At 47.8% G+C, this 20346-nt stretch overlaps 1 protein-coding gene across 3 annotated transcripts in view; it reads right to left on the bottom strand.

The window, feature by feature from the left end:
* ALPK3 (alpha kinase 3) overlaps nucleotides 1–20346 on the bottom strand; it is a 47647-nt gene continuing 27301 nt past the window's right edge. For 2 of the 3 annotated variants that reach the window (XM_031440625.2, XM_031440626.2), the window contains 9 exons: nucleotides 14229–16359; nucleotides 13398–13545; nucleotides 12868–12995; nucleotides 12674–12709; nucleotides 10309–10589; nucleotides 9643–9731; nucleotides 8601–8824; nucleotides 6099–6147; nucleotides 1–5494 (listed from right to left, as the gene is read on the bottom strand). In XM_031440625.2, coding sequence (XP_031296485.2) covers nucleotides 5149–5494; nucleotides 6099–6147; nucleotides 8601–8824; nucleotides 9643–9731; nucleotides 10309–10589; nucleotides 12674–12709; nucleotides 12868–12995; nucleotides 13398–13545; nucleotides 14229–16359 — 3432 coding nt within the window. In that variant the 3' untranslated portion in view covers nucleotides 1–5148. The remainder of the gene's footprint in view (nucleotides 5495–6098; nucleotides 6148–8600; nucleotides 8825–9642; nucleotides 9732–10308; nucleotides 10590–12673; nucleotides 12710–12867; nucleotides 12996–13397; nucleotides 13546–14228; nucleotides 16360–20346) is intronic. The other variant, XM_031440627.2, reaches the window with a different exon arrangement.

Genomic DNA, 20346 nt, shown 5'->3' with positions numbered 1-20346 from the left:
ATCTTTGAAGGAAAACTTTATTTTAACACTTAGAGGCATATTGTGAACCTTCCTTGCAGCCTTTCCCAAAGGGATCTATGTTCACTTATCTGGGAACTACAGAAGGGAAGGGAAAATACTCAAACTTGAGGAGAGAGTTTCTGTAGGACACTAGCTCCAAGCTAAGTCCAATTTCTGGGGACAATAGAAAAGCCTGTGGTCTGCCAATCCAGAGAGATGTTTAATAGACCAAATTCTGTGCCATAGTAGACCCAGTGGAATCTCAAAGTCAATCAGGGGTTAGAGTGTACAGTTGAAATGGATATATTTTGAAACAGGTATAACCCCCACAAAGGCTCTGATTAGTGGGGTAAGAGTGACTATTGTGGGACAGAGTAAGCACAAGCCATTAGAATCCCGCCCCCCCCCCAAAGATGGTAAGTCAAAAGTGATACTGTATTCATCGGGGAATTATAGAAATTAGTGTTACTATCAGCTTTGAGAGTGAAGCCATAGTGATTCCTACCACAGTTCAGCTTGACCCATGCAAAACACCAGGAGGTCTTTGGATTGTTGTAAACTTTAAAAAATGATGACTCCAATTGCAGGTGCTGTTCCAGAAATGGCCTTCTTGCTAAAGCAAATTCATCCAGCTCTTGGCATTTGATATGAACACTTTGATCTAGAAAATTCATTTTTTCCTTGATTTTGATGAACAGAGAACATCAGAAGCAATTCGTCTTCACTTGGCAGGGCAGTAGAACTCCATTGCTGTCCTGCTTAAAGATACATATTACCTTAGCTGTCCTGCTCCGTGCCACAACCTGGCTCACAGGGACCTTGCCCTCACCACTACAGTGTTCCATCACACTGATGGCATCATGCTGATAGGGCCTGGAGACCAGCCATTTCCCTAGATGCCTTGGTCAGACGTGAATGAGTCAGAGGTAGGAGATAAGTCACGTGAAAATGCAAATGTCTGCTCCCTTGATAGAGTTCCTGGGAATCAAGGGGTCCTTTGAGGGCAGAATTGTTCCTCCATTAATGTACACCAAATCCCTATGTTTGGAATCTGTTACCACTAAGGCCCAATTCCAGGCAAAAATGTCCCTTTGGGGCATGTTGATCCAACACATTTACTTACTGACCCAGAGGCTACCAGCTTTGGGCTGGGCCCTGAGCAAGTGAAGGCACTCCAGCAGGGAAAGCCTTTAGCACAAATGGTTTTGCCACCAGGCCATGTGACCTGGCAGATCCAGTAGTGCCTGAGGTTTCTCTCTGTGGCATTTTGGGAGCCACATGGAGCCTGTGGCAGAGCAGAGTGATGTATGGAGCTTGTGGCAAGACTTGATTGAAAAAATATGGCAGGGGAATCCAGGTTTTGGAACCAAGTGATAATCTGGCCAACAAGTAATTATTATCCTTTTGAGACATGGCCATGGCTTGCCACTGGGCTCTGGGGGAGCCTAACTGCTTGGCTACAGCATACCAGGTGGCCACGTTGGCCCTCATGAACAGGGGTTGTTGGATTCATCCAGCCATAGTCAGATGTGACCAGAAGTACTCCATCTTTAGGTGGGTGCTGCAGGACAGAGCTCTGGAGGCACAGGCAAGCCGTGTGTGTAGGACACTCACTCACTGTCCCATGATGCCTCTTCCTGCCCTGCAGTTGAGCTGGCCTCAATCTACACCTATGCTATGGCTTTAACAGGCAGGAATTTGTCTTGATCATTATGAGCCCTTCTTCTGGATTTGGATTTGCTTTCCTTACCCATCCTGCCTCTTTGCCATCAAAATCCATGGAATTACCAAATGCTGTAAACATCGTTGCGGTATCCCCACATATTGCATTCAACCAAAGAACACACTTTAGACCAAAGTAAAGTAGATGCCTATTGCATTTGCTCATTTTGTCAAGATCCCCACAGTCTAGAAGCCTGTGGGGTTAGCCTGATAGTTTGGTGAAACGGTTTGTTGAAAACTCAGCTATGGCACCAGCTGAGAAATAATACCTTGCAAGGTTGAGTCAGGCCTGCGAGATGTAGCATAAGCTCTGAACTGGCAACCACTTCGTGGTGCTATTTCTCAAACAGGCTAGGAAAAAGGGCGGAGAGGGGCATGTTATCACTACATCTCAATGCTTTTCTCGTCCCTGAGGTTTAGGACCAGACTGGTGTAGAAGTTTTAGTCCCCAAGGAAACATGTCCTCAAAGATTCATAGTAATAATTCAAGTGAATTAGAAGCCTAGGCACCTGGCCATTTCAGGTTGCTCATACCTCTGAGTGACACATAACAAGAGGTTATGGGAGTAGCTAGGATGATTAACCATATCAATCAAGGGAAAATATGATTGCTGCTACGTAAAAAGGGGCAAGGGTACGGATGGGTGTGGGGGGTTGCTAAAGTGCTTCCTGGTACTGCCATGTCCGCTAATGCCTGACACACAAGCAGGACCATTAAGGAGCTGGACTTGAGAACTGAAGATTTGGGTCAATCCAACAGGCAAAAAATCCCTAGTCATAAACACATTTGTTCTCATGACCACTTACAGAAGTGGACTGTAACCTTTACTCATACTTCCCTTCTTGCTGGGTTATATCATTTCCATGGGTTGCAGAATTTCAAAATGAGATTGTGATAAAAGAGGGAAGAGTATCACTAGTGACACTGGACTTTGGAGAATTGTAGCGCTGGTCATTACCCCTGGACTTAGTCACTGGATATGACCTTGAATGGCTTTTGGGTGTATGTGGGAGTCATAATACATCAGATGGGAAGAAGGGTTTATGTGTGTTAGGGTGTCGTCTGTGGTTGCCTACCAAGCCCTTTCTATCCTCCCAGTTTCCACCATTCTTCTGGTAAGAATCCCTGTGCTTTGGAAACTTCCTCTCTCCCCTCTGCAATGCCCTGAGCTCCAGGACAGGAATTTGAATGTTGAGTGGAGGGAGACCCCCTGGAGCCAACAGAAGTGGCACCTGGGAGGCAAGCTCTGGTGCTCCTGCCTTTCTAAAAGCCAACTATTCAGCTATTCCTTTGGTTCTGTGAACTACTCCCAACACCCTTTTCATGAACCCTTCTCCCCTGCTTAAGTTGGTCCAAGTCCATTTCTGTTGCTCAAAACCCAAGAAACCTAATGGAAAGAATCTCTTCTGAGACCACCTCATACATCTTTGCCTCCCAACAGCAGTCAGCTCAGGGTCTGGCATAAAGTAAGTCTGCTCAGTATGTCTGCTGAATGAATGGATAAATGAATAAACAAATCAACAATATTCCAGCTTTCAGTTCACCAAGGCCATCTGGATACACAGGCTGGGAGAGCTGAGGGCACACTGGGGCAAAAGGAAAAAGTGGGGAGAGTCACCTGAGCACAAAAGGAGGTAGAGAAGTCAGAAATGTCAAAATGGAGGCAGGTAGATATTAGGTAAAGAAAAGACTGGGTGGTGGGTTTGGGAATGAGAAACCTCTGCAGCTTGGGAAGCAGGAAACAGTCAGTGAGCAGCTGAGAGGCAGGCACTGGCTATCTCCTGGGCTGGTCTTGCTACAGTCGAGGTAGCCAGAGACACTGGGCATTTCCCCAGAGCCCCAGCTCTGCTCTTCCTTCCTGGGTTCCTTCCTTTGCATTCTTCTTCCAAATGAAGGAGCAATCCCAAAGGTCTAGGTACCCTTGTGCTAAGGGGCACAAGCCATCATCCCAGTTGTACAAGAAGCACAGACTGTCTAGCTGTGGCCACAGAAGGCTGAGACTGAATGTCAATCCAGGAGCCAAATCATGGATTAATTTTTCCAGTGGGTCCAAGGAATACAGGACACCTTCAGAGAACTTGCCTGGGGAGAGGGGACCCTGACCCCATACACCTACAACCACACCAGATGAGGGCGAGCAGGATACAGGTTGCTGCATTTATTGCATTCCAAGAGGAGCAGGCTAGCTCCAGACCTACCCTATCCTAGGTCTCAAAGAAGGGCTTTCAGAAAGGACCCAGGGTGCTGGGCTGAGCACTGCAATTCCCTGGGAGCCTATATATGAGGCCCAGAGCTAGAGCCCCAGGATCAAGAGCTAATAGTTGCAGGCAAGGGTCCTAATTCCCAGGCACAGAGACACCCCTCCATACCGCACATGGATGGACTGCATTCTTCCTAGAACTCCCATGTGCACTCCCTCTGGAGATGAGTCCCAGCCCTCTATCCCTGGTCAAGACAGGATGTGACCCCATCTCCTTTCAGGATGGGACACAAGGTCCATCAAAGTCAATACCTTCCCTCTGGCCGCAGTTGCTGATGCAACCTGTGTGCCAGCTCTCACCTACTGAGCAGAGGGCCTGGGAGAAGTAGGGGAGGAGTGTACTGGGGTGGGCTGAGAGGCCAGAGGATCTGCTCCTCATCTGGGTATGGTAGGTACGGAGCAGGGTCAGGCTAGGGAGCCCTTGGGCAGAGGGACAAGCAGAAGTCAGTGAAAGGCAGGCAACAGCCTATAACTGGGCTCAAAGCCAGGGATGGGGGACCATGTGCAAGGGAGCATGGGAAGCAGGTGAGTGAGTGCCTGAGTGATGGGAGAAGGAAGAGCATGAACACGCATCACCAAAGACCACCGCACAGGGATATGACAGGCTCTGGAAGGGCCCTGAGCCCTATCCAGGATCAAGGACAGGTTAGTTGCAGGATAAGCTGGGATGAATGAAGCAAAATGGCTGGAAGGAGAAGATACCCTGAGAGTCACCAGGCCAGACACAACAGAGGAAGTCTGGAGCCCTGAGAACAGGGAGAGGTCAGGGCCAAGTGAAGGGAAAAGGGTAAATGCTGCCCTGCATGCCTGCAGAATACATCATTCACAGCAGGGTCTGGGGCAAGGGGTTGGATGCAGAACTCATGCAGAGGACTCAGGGAGCCTCCAGCAGTGGCCAGTGTAAACTTCAAGGAGGGCCTAGGCCGCCAGGCACTTGGAGGTGGGGCCTGGGAGCCCTGGGGGATGATGGCACCAGGAGAGGCCACCAGGCTGTGCGCCTTGTACCAAGCTGTCTGATGAGGAGAGGCTGCTCAGAGAGGCCCCTGATTGGTGCCTCCTCAGTGCACCTTCTCCGGTTAGTTCCATATTGGGAAAATCTCCATCGGTTTGAGCTGCTTCCTTGTTGGTCTGCTGCTGGGTGGAGGCCCCCAGCCTCCTGTGGGGGCTACCGCATGCCCTGGGCCTTAGAGCCACCCTCTTGGATGGGAGGCTGTCCCAGTAACTGGGTGGTGACTGCCTCTGAGGCCTGAGGGGTGGCCTTGGAGCTTGGGGCACTCTTCCGGGTGCCCTGGGGACTGGGGGGGCCTTTCTTCTGGGGCTGAGGACTCAGTTGGGGTCCCTTTCTTCCAGCAGATGGACTCTTGGAGCCTTTGGCCTTGGCTTGAGGGTGGGCAGCCTCAGGGCCCTTGAGGGGTTTTAGTCCCAGCATTTCACAGAAGGTGTTGCACTGGTGGGAGGAGGCAAACTGGTCCAGCAGGGCAGGGAAACAGCTCTCCTTGAGGCCTTGGTATCTGCAGCCAAACAGTAAGAGCTGAGTGGGAGCTCCACCCAGAGAGAGAGTCCTTGGGGGGCCAACTGTGGGATGGCCATGGCCAGGGTATCATGCCCAAGGTACATCTGACTGTACCTGGGGGTGCTGGGGAGTCCACCTGGTGCCACCTGAGGTGGCAGCATCCAAAACCTCAATTCTAAATTGAGGTCTCATTACACCCGCCCATGAAATTTATCATGTGGGACATTATTTGGCATAAGGATGCTCTGCCTTATTAATATAAAGTAGAGCAGATTCCCGGTCACCACTCTACTCATAGGGCCCCTGCTCCTCTGCATCATGATGAGCTTTCACAGTGAGAAGGAAGAGGAGCAGGTACACTGAGAGCCCAGGACTGCAGGGGGCCCTGCGTGTGGGTGTCAAGAGCTGCTGGTCCACACCTGGGGTCCAGGGCACAGTGGGTGGGGATCAGTGGGCCCTGTGAAGTCACTACATGGCCACAGTGCAACTGGGACCATTTAGCCACAGGCCCAGCATCTCAGGGATGGAGAACCAGAAGAACTTTGAGCTTTTACGCCCTGAGCAGATTCTCAGAGGGCACTCTGTCCCCCAAAAGCACTCACCCTCGCAGTTTGGTAGCAATCTGCACATCAGTCATCTTCCAGTCAACCCCTGAAAAGAGAGAGAGTTGGGAATTGATGGCAGCCTGGGCCAGTTTTAGGGACCCCACGTGTCCAAGATGGATATCACTTTAGACAGGAAGGTGCCAGATTTCAGGGCACATCTTCAGGTACCCTTTCACTGGGCGTCACCGCTGGTCTGTCTCATGGTAAATGTGGGTATCTCTGTATTATTGGTAATAACAATATTCCCATTTTCACATGTGAGTAGATAGACTCAAAGTTAAGCAACTGGAGCAGTCACATTTATTTATTAATTTAATAATTGCTCACAGCGAAAAAAATGCAACAATGAATATATGAATGTTCATGTATAACTGAAAAATTGTACTCTACACTGGAAATTGACATAACATTGTAAAATGACTATAACTCAATTAAAAAATGTTTAAAAAATTTTAAAAAATGATTGAGCATTGACTGTGCAATGGCCGCTGTGAAACAAAGTTCAATTTTCTTACTCCTAGATCCAAAACACTTCCAGCTTTGCAATCCTGCCTTGACTGAATGAGAGTAGGTCACAAACTGGGCTGGCCTCTGGCTTTGAGCTAAAACTTTCTCCTTCCTCTTACATTAGCCCATCTGGGCAAAAAAGAGAAAGTGAAGGTACATCAGGGCTGGGCCAGCAGAAATGTAACACTGGGTAAGACTGGCTTCCATATACTCCTAAAGGCAGCAAGCAAGCACTCCCAGAAGCCCAGACGGGCTCCTAGGTCAAGACAGCACTGGAAGAATAGAGCCAGGCAAATGGTGATGGAGGAAACGTTTCCCACCCCAGCCAGTCTTCCCCAGCATCTTAGCCTTCATGCATTAGGCCTGTGACTCTCTTTCCTCACTGGCACGCTGTCCAGTTGTGTTCCTCCAGGGGCCTACCTCTCACTAACGGGGCTGAGTACCAGTGGATGATAGAGGGGCACAAATGTGGGCTTGAGAACAGGCAGACCTGGATTTACATTCCAACTCTGTCATTATGGAGCTGTGTGTACTTGGCCGGTCCACTTACTATCTCTAATCCTTAACTGTAAGAGTAGGGATAATACTGCCCATCTTGCAGGGGTATTGAAACAATCACAATATGTGTAGGACTCTACCTTAGTGTCTGAAACACAGTAGTTTTGCAAGAAACATGAATTTCTTTGTCATTTCTTTTTCAGCATTTATCACATCCCATTTTGCATTATAGTCATTCTGATCCCTTACATTTGCACAGAATTTTGGTTTGCAGAAGGCTTTCACAAACACAGCCTCATTTAATCTTCAAAACAAGTCTGAGAGATAGGCAGGGAAGATATTATTATTCCTACAGAGGAAAAGGAAATGGAAGTGCAGAGAGATTAAGTGACCTAACCTGTCTGAGCTAGTTTTCTTCTCTAAAATAGAGACCCAGCTAGAAAACAATGAGACCTAGACCTGAATTTCTTTGACCCCCAAAACTTTCTGCTATATTGTGTTACCATCTCATTTTAGAAATTGGTATACTTATCATAGCTTCTCGAGGACAACAGCTAGTCTTACTTCACCTTTTTATTTTCCCAATATTTAGTAATGTTAGATGGATGGATAGATGGAAGGATGGAAGGAAGAAAGGAAAAAAGGAAGGAAAATTTTATGCGTTAACAAACAGTGAGTGATAATGGTTTAATGTGTTACTAGCTACCCTCTCCCTGCAATATATAGAGTTATATATCCAATATTCATTGTACAGTTTCACCCTAATGAAAAGCACATTTGAGCCAGTATCCTAGCTCTGGTCCTTAGTTTTCTCACTTATTTATATCAGGGACAAGACATAATAATGTGTGATATTCCCAGCATTCTATTCCTCCCACTGCAGAGGGAATTTTATCTTTTCCTCTCCCCTGCCCAGTTCTGGGACTGGTCAAAGAAGGAAGGTGAATTCATGCTTGCTGGCCTTCCTTTGTTGGGGAGAATCTGCGTAATGGGAGAAATAGAAGTAAATAAAAAGAAGCAAGAGAAACTACATTTGTTTCCATAATAAAAAGCTACCAAAGATGGAGTGGGGAAGGAGGAGACAGTAAAGCTATGTGTGTGAAGATGGAAGAGAGAGTTTGGTGAGTATGAAGGGTAAGAAAGTTCAGAGCAGAGCTGTGGGGAGGAGGAGAAGGGAGAGTTTGAACAGATGGTTGTGATGATTGAATTAGATTCCATGTAATGTTCTTTGAAATAAATTCCTTTTTGATTGTAAGTGGAGCCTTGAGTGCACTCCTTCAAACACAACTGCAGTTAGACTGGGTTACATGAGGCCCTGGTCTGTAATAAGGTTGCATACAAAGTGGTTCCTGTCCAACCCACTTTACAAGGTTACTGTGAAAGCCAGAGAGAATACGTGCGGAAGTGTGTTGCAGACTAGCCAACGGGCACTGTGGCGCTGCCCCTCCACGTGCTCCCCTACACATGTACGTGCACACCCTCACACCCTCGTACCTGCCAGATCTGTGACAAGGAAGCTGCCGTTTGTCCACAGATACAGCCAGTGCTGGAAGGTCTGACATTTCTGCATGGCCTCAGAGCTGCTAGGTGCTGCTGGAGCCACAGCACAGCCCCATTCCCGGGAGCAGAAAGACTCCAGAGGCTTCCCCAGGTCCTCCTCCAGAGTAGCATATGGGATATTGTTCGCAGGCCGGTAGATCAGATACAGTGGGATGATCCTAAACACAGTGTCACCCTGCAGTGAGCTGGAAGCATGGCCCCAGAGAGCTCCTCCCTCCACCTCAATTCTATACTCTTGGATCCAACAGGAAGGCCCTTCCAAGAACAGAACTCTCAGCTCTGAGCCTGAAGGACAGCAAGGGAGGGGGCTTCTACCCTGAGTTCAGTAAAGAAAAGGGAGGTCACTGGCTTCAGAGTCCTGTCTGTTCTCTGAGGTCAGGGGCATTAGAACTAAACCTTGCTATGGCCCCAGGAGGCCTCTGTGCTTGGGTGAGGGACTGAGGTCAGTATGTGTCAAACAGAAAGGAATAGATCTAGAGAAGATTGAGCAAGAGTGTGCTCAATGTCAGCTAGACCCTAACACTCAAGAGTTGAAGTTCAAGTCTCAAAATGGAAACAATTACCATTTATAGCTGACTCCTGCAAAAATCCACACTGACTCTGCCCACCTACCACATTAGAGTCCTGACCAGTTTGCCCAGAAGCTTTAGCCCACCCCATCACCTCCAGAGAGGCCCAGAACCTGCTGTGCCCAACCTCTGCAATCAGCAAAAACTGGGCAAGGGGATGGGGAATTAGGGTGGGTGAGAAGAGACTGAAGACCAGAGCAGAGGCTTTCCTAAAGTGGGCAGTGAATCCTGAGGTCTCTATTCCTAGACTTTGTGGAACCATCGAACTGAGCACGGGGTTAGCTGGGGGCCCGTTTGCACATGGCTGTAAGTCAGGATGCCCTGGGGAGGCTGTAAAATCACAGCTCTTTACAGAAGCTGAAGTCAACAGGTCTGCGCACTGCATGCCCCCGTCCCTGTGCACTTACTCAGGCACCTCCCCAAAGCCAGGCGCCGCCCGGGCTTCAGCTGCAAAGATTTTGCAGTACTCCCGACTCATGTTCTGGATCTTGCACCCCTGTGGATTAAAGAGAACCGACTCTGCTCAGCAAGGAAGCTGCCCTGTTCTCTATCATGCCTCGCTCTAAATGGGAGGGCCATCTGCTAGAGGCTTCAAGGAGGATTCCAGCCCTGGGAGAGGTGGGGTTCACTCCTTCCCTCCACCCTATTCTGCGCCTCATTTTTCTCATTTGCAAAACAAGAGGATTTGGACTTGTTCTCAAAGTGGTTTCCAAAGTATATTTCCTGGAGCCCAAGTGAGAGGTGCTGTGCCCCAGGGGCCATGCTGTGGAAAGCAAGACACCCACCCCACTCACAGTCACTCGTCTTTTATCTCACATATAAGGCTTCTGTGCAAGACATATTTGATCGCAGTGGGAAAGCTTTCTGCTGCAAAACTATAGTTTTAAAACTATGGCCCCAAAGGTGTAGCCTACGCTACATCTCAGGCTCTCCTCAGGGCCTATCCCAGGGGCCTCATAAAGCTGAGATTCAGATGGCTTCTGCCTCCATATTGGGCTTCTCAGTAGCACGCAGGCTGGGAAAGGAGAGGGATAAGAGAGTGGAAGGATGGGGCAGGGGGATGGACATAGTACCTGGATGGTGACGTCATAGTTTCTGCCGAGGAGAGAAGTCTCACTGCTGGACCCAAACACGAGCAGGCTGGACACCTTGATGATGCAGGTGCGGCCTGACTCGAAGATAGGTTCCAGCCCGTAGATGACCTTGGCCTGGGAGGCCTTCCGAAGGCCATACCCATGTCCACCCTCTCGCAGCTCCTCACTCACCAGGCGCCCAAAGAGCTTGTCCCCCCAGCAGCCAGAGTCAGCCAGACCCTTAGCAAACACCATGGGGGTCATCTCAATCTCTTCTCCAACTGAAGGGAAACAGGAGAAATGTGGAAAACTAGAAGCTCCCACCTGACTGATGTGGGTACGCAAGGCAGGAAAAGGCTGAAACAGTCTCCCACTCAACTACTCTGGGACACTCAGTCTCTGTCCATTACTGCTCTTTGGGTGTGCACCCTCACTGGACTGTGAGCTCCTGAGGGCAGAAAGTGTATCTGATACAACCCCTGTCATTCAACACTGCTCGTGTGTGCCTATCACACAGTAAGTGCTCAGCCAGTGTCTGTGGAAGACAGGGGTTTTCTGACGAAGTAACAATCAATACAGAATATCAGAATTACTTTGTTTTTTAATCTGTTGTTTTGATCAAATGAATAAATGCCTCCTTCTCAACCAACATGTTTGACTGAAACAAAAAGTTTACATGATCAATCCAGTAGCAGTGAGCACTCCCAGTGCTCAAATTGTGATCACTAAATACCATTTTCCATTAAAAGGAACCAGAATTCCCTAAAGAGATAGTTGATTCCAGTTCTAGGGCAGGAAGTGTCTTGGATTGACCTGAAACATCTTGCTGGACCAGAAAGCAGGAAAGCTACCAAAAATGATTGGAGGCTTATCAAAACGACACAGGAGCCAACCTGAAGGGGCTTCCATTGGCCAAAAAAAAAAAAAAAAAAAAAGAGAGAGAGAGAGATAATTTTAACAACAACAACAAAACACTGCAATGTTTTGTTAAAAATTCATACTTTCATAATTGTAAGTAAAAAAAAAAAACCCTTACCCTCACCTAAAAAAACCCTCATTGGTGACCTCTGGAAGATTCTAGGGCACCAACTCACTATTCTGAAATCTAGCAAGGAAGAAAAGAAAGTATTTATCCCTCATCTTCTGTTGGACCTATATATAATAAGTGTTACCAAATAACCATTTCTTCTTTATTGAAAAACTTCAGCTAATGAATAAAGAAGTAATGACAGAATTAAAACACTCCATGTTGCAAACCTTAATGAAATACTGGATTTAGGTGATAATCAGTGACTGCTACAATCCCTAGATAAGGAGAGAGGTTGTATCAGGTACAATTTTTTTAAATTTAAAAGGGATGGATCAGGCAGAAAACATCTGATCAATCTTAACATTACTAAAACAATCAGATACCATGTGCCTCCAGATAGGATGTAAAAGGAAATACACAGCACACCTGTGAAGTGTTCTTGCCCCCCAAAATTTGCACCTGAATCAGAGAAAGCCCCTCAAGCTAATTACCAATTTAGAGGAAGCACATTAATGAACATGTTAAATGGTGATAAAATCAACAAAACCCCAAATGTAAGAAAATCAAGTGCCTTCAACAAATAAATGGCAAGGAAGGAAAACAAATGGAGAAGGAGCAACATTTGATAGATTTAAGAGGTATGTCAGCCAAAAGCGATGAGTGGTTCCTAATTCAAATAAACCAACACTTACAAGATAGTTGGGGAAATCTGATTGGAAATCTGATGATAATAAAGTATTATTACTAAGTTTTTTAGGTGTGAGGTTATATTTGATATTGATTAAATTTGATTTGATAACTGAACAAATATTAGATAATTTCTCTAATTTTTGAGCCTTTAAAATGCTTTGGGGCATATCACAATCACCAGGGAGTCTAAGGAAAATGCAACTGTGTTAGATCCTTCTCCAGAGATTGTGATTACAAGTATCTGCAGTAGGGCTCAAGATATTGCATTTTTAGCAGCCTCCCTATGTGAATCGAATGCAAGAGTCCACAGGCCACTGTGAGGAACTCCAGGAAGGGAGCTGGCAGGTCAGGAAGTACCCAGTGGCCAGTCCTGCCCTTGACCAAGGGCTCTGACATGGGCAAAGGGCACAGGCTGAATTAGCTCCTGTGGGATGGCCCCTTAGCCACTTCTTCCCCACAATCTTCTGAAACAGCAGTCTTCCTCCTTCCTCCTCCGTAAGTCTTATCTTAACTAGGGGCAAATGTAGCTGTATGTGGAGACAAACATGCCATTTGGAACAGATTCCCAGTCTTTAGAGAACTCCCTGCAGATAGCAGGGGTAGAGACAAAAGCCCACCCATTCTTCCCCCTGAGGGGCACCATACCTTGACCTTCTTCTCTGGAGATGAATCCTGACAGCACTATGGAGAGAAAAAGAAGAGAAAGCAACTGCCCTCAGGTTGGTCTGCCCAGAGAGAGCTCCATCGCTGCAAAGGTGACTGTTCCCACCCTCCACTCAGCAGCCAGGCTGGGCAGAGCCCCGGGGGATGGGGGAGGAGGGCGTGGGGGTCACACTCACCCTCGGGGCTGAGGCAGAAGTCAGTGGAGGCCGAGCCGTGCTCATTGTGGATGGTGCATCGATACACGCCACAGTCTACAGGGGACGCCTGCACGATGGCCAAGGCCGCTGGCCCCTCATCCCCTGCACTGCAGAGTGGAAACCCTTCCCGTGAGGCCATCACCAGGGCATAGCCCAGGACCAGACTGTGGTCCTGGGGCTCCTCAGGCCCTGCTCTCAGAGGCTGCTGTGAACCCCGGCTCTGAGAGCTCTGGGCAGGTGGCGTGAGGTACTGGGGTCAAGAGCTGATCCCGGTCAGGTTTGCAATCCTGACACTCACCTGCTGTGTGACTTTGGGCAAGTGACTCACTACCTCTGAGTCTCAGTTTTCTCCTCTCTACCATGGGAATATCAGAATCTCCTTCAGGGGGTTATTGTGAGGGAGAAATGAGGTGACAGATCCAAAGGGCTAGGACAATGCCCCCAATATTCTTATTACGGTAATTAATTAGGGAGCCAGGTCAGGTGGAGGTGGTATCCAGATGGCTTACCTCCTGCTCACCTCGCCCACTGGGCGCTGATCCTTGGCCCAGGTCAAGACTGAGTCACTAAGAATGTTGAAAAACTGGCACCAGAGCTTCAGGCTGCCCGAGGTATCAGGAAACTGCTCTACCCGAATCTTCCGGATCACCTGTGGGGCTGGGAGCAGGGGTACAGTTAAGAGGGACAAGCTACTTTCCCTCCATCTCATGCCCTCTCTGCTCCTACCCTGCTTCCCTGTGTGTCCTCGGTGGCACAGGCGGAGAGAAAATAGGATTCAAGTCTCCACACAAGCCCATTACTTCACAGCCCCGCCTGTATCTCTGAGGCTTCTGCCCTGACTTCAAAACACACATCTTATCTAGAAAGAACCCACTACTGTACCCCGACTCCAGGCCAGGGAGAACCTCACAGCTGAGGACACAGACAGCAGTCAAGGGAGGAACTTCAATTTGCAGTCTAGGCTCCTGACTCTAGGAAGCTGCACTTGAATCCTGTCTGTACCACTCTGTACTGGGACAAGTCTGCAGAGAGGGGACTACAGTGGTGGTGATGATGACAGAGACAGAACGCTATGGAAGCCAGGCCCTGTGCTAAATACTTGATTTATTCTCTCCCATCTAACCCTCACAGTGTTACCAAGTTGGTACCATTACCAGCTCAAGAGGCAGAGCCAGGACAAGAACTGGGCCTTTCTGATTCCAAAGCCTGTGGGATTATTACACAAGGATACCTTTATGAAGGCACACTGTAAACCCCTAGCGGGCACGTGTCACCCCAGCAGTGTCCTCTTCTGGGCAGCCCACTTCCATGATGTGGTACCCATCCCTTCCACTGCTCACCTTTCAGCAGGTCTTTGGCTTTCCTCGGCTTGGCCAGAGTATCTTGCTTGCCTTCATCCTGGGCCAGCTCTGCATCTGGACTGCTGGCCTTGTTGGGGCTGGAGCTTAGGTCTCCTGCTGCTGGGTCCTCCTCTGCCCGCGGCACCTCCAGCATGCCTGCCTTTCTGCCCTGAGTAGGGGAGCGTTTCTCCCGCCCTGGAGTCCCTGGGGACCCAGGTGCAAGGCCCTTCCTGTGCCCCCGGGGGGAAACCGAGGGGCTTTCCCTTTCTTCAGGCTTAGTTGCCTCCCCGTCTCCTGCTGCTCTGACCTTAGGGAGGAATCTCTTCCTCCGGGCCCCCAAAGCCAGTTCCTCAGGTGTAGCTGCGGGGAGACCTGTCAGAGCTTCCCCTGGGGCCTCCTTCTCTTGGAAGGCCTCCTGGGCTCTGCTCTCTGCTGACAGCACTCCCTGCCCAGGGGCTGCCTGCCCACCCACCTCCCTCAGTGGCCCACCCATGCTACTCTCCTGGGAGGTCCCCAGGAGGCCAGGCCTCTCAAGGGAAACCTCTCCCTCACCCTCACTGGATCTTTCTGAGGCCAGCCCAGGGCCTTCCTCTTCACCTACCACAATGGCAGGGACGGAGAGGGGGCTGGGGCCAGAGCGCCGGGCAGCAGCCAGGGCCTGACGGCCGGCCTGCACCTCGCGGTCCAGGAGGCCGGTGAGGCGGCGGGAAGTACAGGGGCTCAGGAGCAGGGTCTGCGCACTCTGCACCAGATGGTTGTTCTCCACACGCTCCAGGATGCGCCTCGATGTCTGTGGACTCAGACCGGCCACTTCCACAGTAGGGATCAGTGTAGGCGAGGGCACCAGACCCCCAATGGCAGCTTCCCCCTGGGACTCTGTGCCCCCTCCACTCATCTCTGAGCTGGATAGCTTTAGCAGCAGGAGCAAGTAGTTCTTCAGGGAATCTATGAGGCCAGGGTCACAGGTCCTGGGACCTGAAGTCCTCCCTTCCACATCTGGCACCTTGGCACAGGCCCCCTCAGTGTTTGCTGCCATGGTTTCTGGTGGGTGACTCTGGGTGGGGGTCCCTGGCCCCAGGTGCAGTCCAGGGGCAGAACTCGGCAAGGCCTGGTTCCCTGAGGGCAGGAAGGCAGTTGCACTCACTTGGGGAGAAGTTGGGGTGCCAGGCAGCCCCTGCTGTGAATGATCAGTCAGGCTAGTCCTGGGAACGGAGGGTGGAGGGGGCACCTGCGGGCTCAGGCCAGCTGGAGGACAGCCACCCCAGTCCACAGACAGCACTTCTTCCCGTTGCTCCTCCTTGGGGCCCTGGAACAGGCCCTCTTCTGGCTTGTCCTTCTCTGGACCTGACCACTTCGGCCCTCCACATCTCTCTTCTCCCATCTGCTCCAAACTACCCTCAGGAGGCAGCTGTGCCCGGAGTGGGAGGCCCCCTGCCAGGGGACCCAGCACAGCTTTCTCATGGTTCTCCGGGGCTGTTCTTGCTGCCTTGTCAGATCTGAGCAGAAAACCAGGTTTGTCTGGGATAGATAATTCTTCTGGGGTCTGTTCAAAACATTCAATAGTCTGAGGAGACCCAGGATCCTCTGAAGGTGGGTGTTCCAGGGCTCTGGACCGCGGGCTGAGATTGGTCGGCGATTCCTTCTCTGACTGACCTTTCACGGCTGTGGGAGTGCTCCCCGCTGACTGTGTCCTCTTGTCTTCCTGCACTCGTCTGTGTTCCTGCGTCATCTCATCTGCCTGTGTCTTCCTGTCTGCCTGTGTCCTCCCATCTGTCTGTGTCCCCACCCTTTCTTGTGCCACCACATCCTTCTGGGAATTCCTGTCTGACTCTGCCCTCTCACTTTCTTGTGTCACAACATCCACCTGCATCTTCCTATCTGCCTGTGTCCTCTGGGTTGTTTGTGTTCTGTCTCCCTGTGTCCTCCCATGCACCTGCATCTTCCTATCCACCTCTGTAATCTTCTTGCCTCCAGTTTTCTGATCAGCAGATGTTCTCCTATCCTCCTGGGATTCTGTATCCATGGGCTCAATGATGCCCTGACTTCTGGAGGTGCTGCACCCAGCAGGGACTGTATCAGAGCTGTTGCTGGATGATACGGCAGGAGCCATGGTTGCCTGGGACTCCTGGACCTGAAAACATATGGACAAAAGCAAAAACTTAACTACATGTGCCTTAGGATCTCCTTCCAATCCAGCATCCCAGCCTCCTCTGACCTCATCCAGAACTGCCATGACTGGAATCCTGCCACGTGGTTTCTCAGGCCTGCTAGGGGTAACAAAATCCCAAGCCCACCCACCCCAATCCCTGATCCCAGGATCTAGACCAGGGAATATCCGAAATCCAGATCTAGCTCTGCCCCTTCCCACCTCTACCTCAAGGAATCCTGCCTTTCCTGAAAGACCCTGCTCCAGTTCTATCCCACCCCTCACCCCTGCCACTTGGAGGACAGTGTCTCTCCCTAAGGCTTCTGAGTATCAATCTGTCCCCTTCTTGTGGCACTAATTGCCCTGCACAGAATTACGGGTGAAGTGGGAGAATGCCAAAGGGTCTCCTTGACAGCATCAGTGACAGCATCCACCATTCACATTGAGTGAATGGTAATTACACAATGCCATCCAAAGTGAGAGGGTTAAAGGAATTATGAATGACACCTATGCCAGGACATCAATGAAACATTGTAACATTACCCCTCTGAACACCCACTATTTGCAAAATACTATGCTAGGCCTCTATTTATTTTATATATAAACCTCACTTACTCCTCACAACAATATGAGAATTATCTCTATTTTAGAGATGAGAACACCAGTGGTCAAAGAAGGAATGTTATTTGCCCATTATCAGATGGTAAGGTGGTAGAGTTTAGCTTAGAAGCCAGGTGTGTCTAGCTTCAAATCCCATGTCCTTTGCTGTTATACTATAACATCATGCATTTAAATATAATTAAAGGACTTTCTGTCTAAACATACTGGCATAAAACAGTAATTTGCCTCTTTTCCTCTTGGATATAATCAAAACCAACAAAAAAATAAGAAAAAACAGAGCAAATTCCATTGTTAGTGAACCTGGAGGCAAATAAAACCCACAGTCTCTAGGGAAAAAAAAAATGGCTAAGAGCTGCCAAAAGCAGACAGATGAAACTCTGGGAGATTGCAAGAGCTGTAGGATCATGGAGCACTGGGTGGAAGTCAAACAGAAGACACATAAGAGAGGTGTCCAATGGAGTCAGGGGAAGAAAAGTAGAACAGCCTGCCAGAGACAGATCTCAAAAAACAGCAAAAATACACTCCTGAAGAAACTTCCTGAAAATTGTTAAGAAAATTGTTTTTAAACATACAGGACTTAAGGAATGTTATTCCTGGGGCCCTGGAGGGAAAAACTACTGGAGAATAAACTTGGGTCAACCAAAAGATGGTCAGGGAAATCAAGGCAAAAGAACTGATGGTAAGCATTAAATACTTAACCATAGAACCAAGACTAAAATCAAAAAAGTTTAGAGTGGTAGATCAGAACGTCAGTGTTTGTGCCCTGACAATGCAGAAATGATATAAGTAGCACAGAATGGGAAGGGGAGGGAGGTGACAAGTGGAGTTAAGTGCCTAGATTGTATCACTTATACAAGCCTGCAATCAAAGGATGACTCAAAGCTGAAAACCCAGGTAACAGGAAGACAGGATATTTAACTATACAGACAGTCCCTTAGAAATAAAACTTTGGGCTAATAGGAGACAGAAAATGAAAGGGAAAAAAGGTAGGGAGGTGGTGGAAACACTTGAACATTGCTCATCATAAAAAATTAAAAGACACTGACACAACACATAAAATAACTGATATTTTATAAAATTTAAATTATAAATTACTACACACAAATATTTCTAAGTATAAGAAGAACCACACACAAAACCAAAGTAAACAGATCATATAATGAAAGACTAATATATAATTAAATTATATTTAAATTAAGTATAGAATTTAAAGTTATTTTACTGAATATGGAATTTTGAATGAATGGTATAAATATAAGAAAAATAGAAGAGCTTGGTGAATATCAGGAGCCATCAAATGTAAGTCTGACTGACTGAAGTATGTTAATAAAAACGCTCCTCCAACTTCTCTGACAGCCAGTAAGATATGAACAGACAAAAATGCCTTGGAGCCAGTAAACAGCACTTAGTAATATAATAGCACCTTCCGTTAACTTCTTATATTCTAGGATTAGGAAATATTAATATGGACGTGAAAGCTATAAATTTACAAAGAAAATGCTGACTTTGCTCACAAGACTCATGTGAACAGAACTTTTGATAAAAGCTATCTTCATTCCCCCTCACCCCAAGACTAAGCAGTCCCTGAATCCTACTGAATCTACTTCTTCAGAATCTCAATATCCATTCCCTTCTCTCTGTCTCCATTGCCAACAGCCTAATCTAAGCTGCCGACAATTCTGTCTTGCTTGGACTACAGTAAAGCCTCCTAATTGGTATCCATGACTCTCATCTTGCCTCTACTAAAACCGTATCCTCAATGCCGCTCAAGTGATCTTTCCAAAATATAAATCTGATTGTGACACTACCCTGCTTAAAAGCCTCTCAGTGGCTTATCATCACTTACAAGATAAAGCCTAAAAGCCCCAGCCTAAAAGAGCAAAAAATTTAAGAACATTGTCTGCTGGCCAGGGTATGGGGAAACAGGCATCTGCAAAGCCTCTATGGACAGGAATTTGGCATTATCTAGTAGAATTAAAAATGCTGACACTCTTTGACCCAACAATTCCATTCCTAGGAATTTATCCTATAGATGTGTTTTCATGTACAAGGATATATATAAAAGGATATTCACAGCAGCATAGTTTATAATAGGAAAAGACTAGAAATTACCTGAACTATATCAATATAAGACTGATGCAGTGAATTATGGTATATCCACATCCCAAATAAAATAAATATCCAAATAAAAAGGTAAGGTACAGGATAGAAAGTATCATATGCCACCTCTGTGTGGAAAATACAGACACACACACATAATTGTAAATGCACAGAAAATAGCTCTGGAAGAATCCTCAAGACACCAGTAACAGCAACTGAATTTAGGAAGAGGAATGGGGTGGTGGTTGTAGAGAAAGAGGGAAAATTTTAATATTCTGTAAATGTTTTTCATACTTTTTGAATTTTATAGCATGCGCCTATGACACATATTCAACAAAATTCAATGAAGAATGAAAATAAATAAGTAAATAGACCCTTGTGAGATCAGTGAGGCCCATCCTTCAGCAAGGGTCTCAGGTCTGTCTCTCCAGGTTTATCTCCTGGGTCCCTCCATCCAACAACACTAACTTATCATACTGACTACTGTGCTATTTTGTAACCAGTTTGTTTTTTCTCTGCTGGACATTCTCAGCCTTCTCATTGATCACCTGGAGGACTCCTTCTCTTTCCTAAGGTTTCACTCAAGTTTCTTCTCTTCTTTGAAGACTTCTGAATTCCCTCCTCCACTTCCCAAAATGTAAGCGGCTTCCTATCCTAGGTACTCATGACAAATGTACCTAATTCCATCATTATACCCTCATTCTGTGTGGTAGTTATTTGTTTCATGCACGTGTCACCTGCTAACCTGTGAACTCTTCCCCTCCCAAAAGGGCCCAGCACAGGCTCAGGGTTAGACTTGGTACATAGTGGTGAATGATTGGTTGAATACTTTCTGAACACTTCTACAAAGACATATCCCTCTAAACACTGTTGGGTGTGTGTCTGCATCTGGAACTATGTAAAGAGATAAGGAGAAATGTCGCGTATTTCTTAAAAATAAAAATTGTGTGAGCTGGGGTGAACCTCCTGGTTCTCTGTGAGATTTTTTCATTACGAAGAACATTGTTAGGTTCTGAGGCACATAGGAGGTTCACAGGAATAAACCACTTAATGACAAGTACTATGGCTTATAACCCTCTAAGAGGGCATGGCCCTGGAGTGCTGGTTTAGCGGGGCAGGAGACAAAACCAGGGGCTTAATAGGGATGAAGCCGGGCAGTGTCAAGACCTGGAATTTACTTCCAGGGCTCAAACTGAGGCTTCGTCATCTTTAAATGTGTGGTATAATTTCCCGGTGAAACCATCTGGCCCT

This window comes from Camelus dromedarius, chromosome 29, assembly GCF_036321535.1.
Source record: "Camelus dromedarius isolate mCamDro1 chromosome 29, mCamDro1.pat, whole genome shotgun sequence".
NCBI classification, from domain to species: Eukaryota; Metazoa; Chordata; class Mammalia; order Artiodactyla; family Camelidae; genus Camelus; species Camelus dromedarius.
This window is presented reverse-complemented; position numbering and strand designations above follow the sequence as displayed.